General features: G+C 30.6%; 1 protein-coding gene across 1 annotated transcript; it reads left to right on the top strand.

Annotated features, from left to right (window-relative positions):
* Window positions 1-8433: 8433 nt before the first annotated feature.
* On the top strand, window positions 8434-9241 carry LOC130497990 (uncharacterized; the record flags this gene model as incomplete). The annotated part of the gene is made up of 1 exon (XM_056991316.1): window positions 8434-9241. A coding segment is annotated over exon 1 (807 nt), but the record flags the coding sequence as incomplete, so codon positions are not given.
* Between the last annotated feature and the right edge of the window lie 723 nt (window positions 9242-9964).

Below are 9964 nucleotides of genomic sequence, written 5' to 3' on the forward strand. Positions count from 1 at the left end.
CAAACCGGCCATTAATATCTTTATAAACTGACCAGTGACCAAACCATCCATTATAAGCAGGAACAACATTAATATTCCACACCAAAAATGGATGTATGAAGGCGAAAACATGTTATCACTAAATCGTCATCCAAACGTTCTATTTACCTCTCAGCTTTTTCTAAGAAAATGAAAACTAAAGACGTTATTAACATGAGCAGAAGTTGGAACAAAAATATCATTAGATTGTTTTGATTTGGTGGTTATAAGACCATCTTCGATGATACTCTAAAATTTTCTCTATATTTAACTTTAAAATGGAGTAATTCTATCTAATTTTTTTTCAATATTTCACTTTAAAATAGAATAAATATATTACAGAATTCAAATGATTCTAATGGTGTACTCTATAATAAAGTGACTCTATTATAAAATGAAATGTAGAAAAATGTTATTTAAAATACCATTAGAGATGCCTTGAGTCCAGTCTTCCGATGACTTATACAAATCTAACAGCTATGTATACATGTTATATTATTAAAAATTTGACATCAGTAAATACGTAAGTCTTATAAATTAATATTTTTTTTGTTTTATAAGAATTTTTAAAGTGTGTATTCAGAGAAAAATATACAATAACATCAACTAATAAATACTATAGGATATTATGGGAGTGACAACTCATAAATACATGTTTGTTTTGATTATATAGATTTGAGTCAAATACTCGAACATATACTTCACAAGCAATGCATTTATCAAATTCGAAATGGATTCGACCGCGAAAACGTTCTGATGTTATTAATTTTTCATAGGGATTTAGGGTTAATAGATTTTAGGCATTGGTCCTTATTTACATTTAAAATGAAATAAAATAACTTTACAGTTTATTTAGCAAATATATGTTTAGTCAAAATAAGAGTGATTTCAATATAACACCATATATTAAAGATACTTGAATAAAAAACATTAAGAAAACCACATACTAATATTAACCAAATGCTAAATTTCCAGATTAAATTTTAAACCAATATTAATATTTAATAAAATTATAATTTATCATATTAATATAACTGAAATGCATAAAGGTAAAAAAATATTACATCTGCAGTATAAAGTACTTTAGATCCAAATAATTATAATAATTTTAAAATTTTCGAATATATGGTTAATTATTTAATTATATGATACAAAGATAAATATTTTACAGAATAGATTATATGAATGAGAAAAATAAAATTGAAGGAATAATAAAATTAAAATAAAATACTTCACATAATAATAAAAAATCAAAATAATACATTTCAAACGTATAATCCGCGCGTAGCGCGGAAAAGGATCTAGTATATATAAAACAGAAGTTTCTTCTTCATCTCTCTGAGATTCACAACTAAGACCCCAATTTAAGCTGGTATTGATCCATATAATATGGCTTTTGGCTCCAGCAAACAAACCATCAGATCCATTTCTAAGATCTGAAACAAGAAACGAAACCAATAACTCCATCCTAAATTCCCTAGTAAAACGAATAAATTTAATTCAGAGATTCCTGAAACATTGCAATTCTACGGCTCAATTACACATATCCAAAACTGACCTAACATAATACATAACTATCAAACTATAGTTACTTTGATTACCAGATTACCTTTCACCCCAAAAAAAAGATTACCTTTCACAAAATGGATGACGATGCCTTCGTCATCCGAGACGACGTTGGTGGTCGCAAACTGTTAAGAATTGTGGTCGATGCCAGAAGTTCGGCCGACGTGCTGTTATACAAAGCATTCAAATGATCATCAATGCATTATTACCGTTAACCGGTGTAACGTACAAACAAAACTGAAAGAAGAATGAAAAAAAAAAGCTGTATCAGATAACTTTTACATTAATAGTGCTATATTTTTTAAAGATTAGTGAGATGTTGGTTATTTGGCAAATTATCATGTCTCTTAGTTCACCGTTCTATACTTCTATTATTAACATATTCCAGATTTGGAAGTAAAAAGAGAGAGATATTTAGGAATATCTCATTTTTTTGGATTCAAGGTTCATTCTTTGCTTTCTTCTTCTCTTCCTCTGTTTTTTGCCTTACTCGAACTTCGAACCAGTCAAGCGTTTCACATTACTGTGCCTTCGCTTACCAGACGAGCTACAAGAGGAAGGCACTCTCATAGACCGAATTTAATTTATTTAAATAGCACCAATATTTTTGACCCATGTTCAAAATCATCTATGATTTCATTATAGCTGGTCAGTAGAACATAAGTGAGTGCAATCTAATGAAGAAAACGAGTCTAAACGAGTGTTGAGATTTTTAAAATCAGTTCTGAAATTAGTGTTCAAAATAGTTTTTTATCATTCATGATTGTTCACTAAAACGATTAAACAATTTGCAAATTTCAATTTTTTCCTTCATGGCTTTTTATAGCAAAATTTTCAATTTCTATCTTTCTTTTCATTCATGGTTGTTTACTAAAACAATTAAGAGCTTGATTGTTTGTATATTCTACACTAGTTTTTTTTTTTTGTAACAGCATATTCTTCACTAGTTTTTAGTTTTAGATTTTCTAGAAACCATTTTTAAGATTTATTTTTGGGTTCACCCCTAGACTCATTTCACAATTGATATCTTTTTAAAAAATAAACAAAATATTGTCGAGTTATATTATATTTTTAAAATAAAAATATTTAAAAAATAATAATAATAATATATGCAAAAAAAGATTTTTAAAAAAAATTTAATTTCGTCAACAAAACACTAAACCCTAAACTCTAAATCCTAAACCCTAGGACAAATACTAAACCCTAAATTAAAAACATTAAACCATAATAGTATTTTTAAGATTTAATGTTTTAGTGTTTAGTGTTTTTGATTTAGAATTTAGGATTATCCAAGTGTTTATGATTTATCCAAGGGTTTAGGGTTTATAATTTAGGGTTTAGGGTTTAGAGTTTTCTTAATATTCCTAATTTAGTGTTTACTTTGCTTCCTCTTGCTAAACCAAAAATACTATTCAAGTGGTTTCTTCCTAAAATACCTGCGACCATAACAAAAAAAAAAGATTTTTTCTTCTTCTATAAATTATTGATTTCAGTAAATAGTCTACTATTACTTATTAAATTTGGTATGTTATTCCTCCTTTTTGGTATGTTATAATGTTGTACTCCTGTTTTTGTAAATTTTTTGGAATAGTTTCTATAAATTTTTATATATTCGTGAATTTATAATCAGTACTACCAAATTCATGCAAGAAAAAAAAACTATAGAGAAAAAATGTTAAAGACATAGTATATTTGGAAATATCTCAACAATAAAATTTCGACACACTATATTTATACTTAATTAAAATGTTTTTAATGAAAAATTTATGTGAAAATGTTTGAGTTTTTTTATAGTAAATTTAATTAAATATCATCTCTATTAAAAAGTATGTTTAAAAATAAATCTTCTATTCATGTGTATATTAAAATTGTCCCTCTTTTAAGACTAAGTCTTGATTCAAGGCAATTTCTCACTAGTTCTTTTAACTTTTTTCACAAAATAACACTCAAAAAATAAAATGACCAAAATAATCTCTTTTTATTTTTGAAATTTTTAATATTTATCTTTTATTTTTTTAAAGTTTTGAAACTCATACCCAAAATCCACCTCTTAATTTTAAACCTAAATCTAGATTAATTAACCCAAATTGTATAAATGCATATTATTACCTTTTAATAAAAAAAAATTGGTCATTTTTCCTCTTTTAGTGTTAATTTTGTAAAGATAAACTAAAAATGGTTATCCAAGGGAATTTCTCTTTCATTAATGGTTATATAATTACTATCAAGTAATAACAATCAGATTAATTGCATAATTATCAAGAAAACTGAATGCTCGTGATATACACTTACACTAGATAGAGACCTGCACATTGCGCAGGATTAAAAAAATTTATAAAATGTTTATTTTAATATTTTTACGATATGTAACAAATGAATTATTTTGAAAATTAGTTATAATAACCGGTGGAACAATTAAAAAGGTTTATAACTAATATATCAGGTCTTGTACCAAAATGATGGACCCAAACTAATTTTTTTAGTCATATAATTTTAAATCAGCACTAAATATAATTTTAATTCCATTTTGCACTAATATAGATTAATGCTGTGATGATATATTGATTATCCATACAAAAAATCATGAAGAAATATAAATTGTGCATCACTCAAATTTTAAGTATCGTAAATCTGTGGCATTAATTTAGGTGCTGCAATAAATTAGGAATATATTAAAAATATTATGTAAACTGAATTTAAACTAAAATATTTCAAAGAAAATATTTTTACATATCTATATTATTAAAGTTGTAGTACAAAATAGAGATGTTTGGATACAAGGATAGGAGTATTAAAAAGAATTAAAGTGTTTGGAAACATAGATTATAGTCTTTTTTAAAAAAAATTGTTTGGAAAGTATTAAGCAAAAAAAGTAATGGGCTTAAGTTATTAAGTCCATTATAAAAAAATGTTGTCAATATATATAAGAAAAATATAATACAAAGCCCGATTTGAAATACCAACTCAAATTATAGTTCTTATATTTCATACTAAGTTTTAAAAATATAATATATGTAATTATTTATATAATGATACGTATAATATATTATTAATTATATGATTACTTATATGATGGTACGTATAAAATACGATTAGTTATATGATGAAAATATACGATATATAATAATGACTAATGATAGGTTTTCGGGTACCCATACGGGTTTGGTTCTGATCGGTTTTCGAGGTCAAAGATTTCAGCCCTATTAGGATGTTTCTAAATTTTTGTTTGAGTTTGATTCGGATCTTTGCGGGTTTGGTTCTGGTTTGGATAACCCATTTAAATTATTTTTAAAGTTTTAAATCACTATATATTTTAAATTTCTCAAAATATTTAAATAAAATAATATAATACCTATAAATTTAAATAACATATGTCAGAATATCTAAGCTTAACATAAAAGTTGGCTTGATTTAAAATTATGAATACAGAATCAATAATTATTTTAAGTATTTTTGGTGATTTGAATATACTTTAACTATTTCAGATATTTATTTTTGACTATCTATATATATATATATATATTTTAAGTATTTTAAACCAATTTAAAAGTATCATTTTTGATGTTTTATATACGCTAAATCTAAAAATAATTAATATATATAAGTATATAAATCTATTTAGATAAATTCAGGTACCCGAATCCTTCGGTTCGGATTAGATTCGGTTCTTTAGAAAAACAAAATTTTGAATAATTTGAATATTTAATCAATTTATGCTCGGGTTGGGTACTATATTTTCGGATCGATATCGGTTATGTTCCTTGCCAAATCCTAATAATAACATAAAAAACAAATATCATCATATTTTTCAAAATATGCACTGCGCACCTAGATCAAAGTCTATAATCATTAAATTTTAACAACAAGCTAACTAAATATGTTGATTGGAGAGAGAATAAAATAAAGGCAGAAAAATACACAGTTTACCAGAGACACTCTATATGTCGAATTTATTATAAAAAATATTTTACTAAGATAAATATATTCAATAATTACAAAAAATAATATATTTCATAAAAGTGAAAAATAATATCCGCGCTTTCGAAGTGCGGATCAAAATCTAGTGTTTTATTAAAGTCATAACTTATGACAACTGTCCTCAACTTTAAATTAGAGATGTTAATATGTCAGCCCATTAAATATGAATAAAAATTACTATTAAATTACGATAGCGTATATTTTGTTTTCTATATATTTCTAAAGATTATAAATAGAGAAATTTATATTTCGAGAAGTATATTTATACAGTTTGAGAATAGATTTTTCACAAATAAAAATTAAAATGTATTTAGTTTTTTTTTGTTGACATCAATGTATTTAGTTTTTAAAAAAATACCACAATGATAAAGGAAAAACCAAAAAAACGTAAACAGTTACGACAAAACCAAAACTTTAAATTAAGTAACTGAAACCACCTTGAGAAAGATCAAGATGAACATCAAAAAAATAGAAACCTAAACTATGGAAACCTTTCACTCTTCCTTTCAACCACTTTTCTCATCCTTCTCCTTCTATACTTTGATAGTACAGGCCATTCTCGTATCAGAACTCTGATTTAAAACAACATCCAAATTAATACTGGTTGTTCTCCGGTGTTTGGTTGGTATCAAGTCATTAGTTTCAGAAGGCTGAGAAGTACCATCCACAAACATCGGATAAATAATATAAATTAAGAATTATATTATCACAACCAGCAGATAATTGCATAAATATGTCATCAACATTGGAAAATAAATTTATGGTAGACGCATACATGGTGAATACAGAACCAACACAATCTCAATCATTATTGTCTACCTTGACAATAACGCATCAGCATAATTAGTGTCATAAATACATAATTGTATCATTAATAGACACATAATATACGTCTTTAGATTGAACATATTTCGTAATTGAAACTCCAATCTATATAGAAGCTTTCCTAAAATGACCTAATCGTATAAAGTCTTAATCACGCGTATAACATTATACGTAGGATAATTTCAAAAATAGTGACTTAATAATAATCTTCAAGTCTCTAATTGTAAGTTTATACGGTTCAAAAATCATGTTTTAATCTAATAAAAACATACAGCATTATAAAAAACGAATCAATGATATGATCACAGAATATGATGCAATTATTTTTAATATTCGTCCAAAAGTTTAAAACAAAAGAAAAACTGAAAAAACTTATTGTTAATCAACCAATAACTCGAAGAAACATTTGTAATGTTTTACAGCATGAACACTAACATACATCCAAAAAGCTGCGATGAATATATTATCTTAAGATTATGTTTCTGAATATATGAATATATGATAGAAACGACAATAACTATTGTGGGGAGAATTACCAATTGTGACTCAAAACTTGGAGTCAAACCCAAAAGAATACCCCAACTTGGGTCAAAGGCAAAAGTAACCTAAAAGGCTATTGAAATTACAACTATCTCCTTGTGAGCAAACAAAAAAACGGATTTATTTTTACGTTTCTACCCCTCGCAAGTCGTCTGTAAACAGACGACTTGAAAATAAGTCGTCCAGACGACTTAACTTAAAGTCGTCTGTACAGTTATTCTTAAACATAATTTAAAAATTTTGTAAAAAATATTTTGATAAGTGAAAAATTAGAATTGTGTAATTAACATATGTCTTAAGAGATATAAATTAATATATAACAAATTTCAATTGTTTTCAGCCCAGTTGAGTGAAAGTAGTGAGTCGTGATATTCTTTAGTTTATGTTTCATCAACATATGTTGTAGTATTGTATGTGTTCTTAGGGTTAGATTTTGGAAAGCATTAAAACCGTTTTTGAAATTTTTTAAAATTACCTAAGCGTGTTCATTTTTGTGTATAGTAAACACTATTGAAGTATAATTTGATTTTATAACGTGGTTAGTAAGTTAATTTAGTCATTTTAGTTTAGGGGTTCATTTTAGGGTCTAGGACGACTTAATATTTAGTCTTCTGTGCCCAGACGACTAAATATTAGGTCGTCTGATGTACATTATCAACTAGAATAAGTCGTCTAAACCGGACCAAACCTTAAAGTTTACCAATGTACTTTTAAAGCTAACCGGATCATTTACCCAATATATAAGGTGATTTTTTTTTTTTCATTTTCCGCGAAATTCAGAAACCCTAACAGTTCTCTCTCACCGGCGATATCAAAGGCGATTCGAATTCCCACTATTTTCGAACAACCATCGTTCTCAACGTCGGCTATCTATCTCACTTCATTCTCACCGTTGTCGCCGCAGCTTCTTCTAACCCTAGCGCCGCCGATTCCTCTAAACCCTAGCGCCCCCGCTTCCACTATTTCCGAACAAACCGTCGCCCTCGCCACCGTGCTCCACAACGTTCTCACCGCCGCTTCCTCTAAACACTAGCTAGCACCGCCGCTTCTTCTAAACCCTAGCGCCGCCGCTTCTTCTCTGTAAACCGTAGGGCCGTTTCTCTGTAAACCCTAACGCCGGTAAGTCATCAAACTCGAGGAAAAGATGAACATAAAACGTTGTCTCTTTCAATTTACTCATTCTCACCGTTTTACGTTTATTTTTTCAGATCTATAACCACAATGACGAGTACTCCAACTCCTTCTGCGACTAATCAGGTCCGCTTGAAATTTTTCTAATAGAAGACTTGTAAGTAAGTCGTCTGGAAAGTCTTCCAACTGGACGACTTAGTAGACGACTTAAATATAAGTCGTCCATTTGGAAGACTTTCCAGACGACTTAAATATAAGTCGTCAACTAAGTCGTCCAGTTGGACGACTTTCCAGATGACTTATATTAAAGGCGTGATTGATTTAGCTTGTGTTCTGACTTCTATTGTTGTCTTTGATTATTTTGCAGACAAAAAGGATGGATATTCCAGAACTCCCCCGTAGGTTATACACTTTAGGGGAAGAGCCAGAAGCCCACAATAGCATTTCGTATCATACGGATAACAAGAAGTTGCATACTGCTCTTAGGGAAGCTCTCACTGATGCTGAATTTGAAGAGCTCAAGGAGTCGAGATTGGGAGTTTTCATCAAGTTCAAGGAGCAGGGATTTGGTTGGGCTTCAAGGCTGGTTCACTACTTGCTCAGTTTAAAGCTGGACATTAAGAAGAAGTACGAGATGTGGTGTCTCGTTGGTCCAGAACCTGCGAGGTTTTCACTGTTAGAGTTTGAAAACATCACTGGTCTAAACTGCGAGTACATCGAGGACCTTGAGACACCAGAATGTGAAGTTACCCCAAAGATGGTTTCTTTTTGGGGGATGATGGGAGTTCATCTGGAAGCTGGGCCAACTACTGATCAGATAATAGCAGCACTGAAGAGATGCGGGGATTGGTCCAGGGAAGATCGCAAGCGACTCGCGTACCTTTCCATCTTCACTGGATTCATTGAAGGGAGAAAGTTTTCAACCGCTACACGAGCTACTCTGGCAAGGCTAGTGATGGATTTAGAACGGTTTGAGAATTATCCATGGGGGAGAGTCGCGTTTAAGGTGCTGATGGACTCTTTGTGGAACAAAGATATTACTGGCTGTTACACCGTGGATGGGTTTATACAAGTTCTTCAGGTCTGGGCGTACACAGCTATTCCGGGATTGGGTGCTAGTATTGGTAGTCCCAGAGAAAACAGTCCGTCTCCACCGATTCTGGCTTACGAGGGCAGCAGAGGCCGCAGATTCATGAAAGCTGCTATTGAGTCAGGTACCTTTCCATCTTCACTTAATTAAGTTGTCTGGAAAGTCTTCCAGCTGGACGACTTAGTAGACGACTTATTATAAGTCGTCTGGAAAGTCTTCCAGCTGGACGACTTAGTAGACGACTTATAATAAGTCGTCTGGAAGGTCTTCCAGCTGGACGACTTAGTAGACGACTTATTATAAGTCGTCTGGAAGGTCGTCCAGCTGGACGACTTAGTAGACGACTTATAATAAGTCGTCTGGAAGGTCGTCCAGCTGGACGACTTAGTAGATGACTTATAATTAAGTCGTCTATTTAGTATTTTGTTTCAAATATCTAACTCGATTCTTCTTCTATTTACTGCAGACCCGCGTGATCAACTTTGTTGAGAAGGACATTACTGAAATGTGGCCAAAATGGGACTCTGAGGTTGAGGACGTGCCCGCGGAGAACATCATTAAAGTCATGTATGATCGGAGACCGTGGAAGTGGACCATGGATTGCTGGGAAGTCACTGGTACAAAACCTAAGTTTGTGACTCCATCGAAAAGAGCCAAAGAGATGGTTGTGGTGGAGGTGGAGGAGGAGGAGGAAGACAATCAGAGACCTCGGAAGAAAGCTCGTAAAGAGGGTCCTAAAGAGGCTCCTAAAGAGGCTAGAGAAGAGGCTAGAGAAGAGGCTAGAGAAGAGGCTAGAGAAGAGGCTAGCGAAGAGGC

This window comes from Raphanus sativus, chromosome 1 (genome assembly GCF_000801105.2).
Source record: "Raphanus sativus cultivar WK10039 chromosome 1, ASM80110v3, whole genome shotgun sequence".
Lineage (NCBI taxonomy): Eukaryota > Viridiplantae > Streptophyta > Magnoliopsida > Brassicales > Brassicaceae > Raphanus > Raphanus sativus.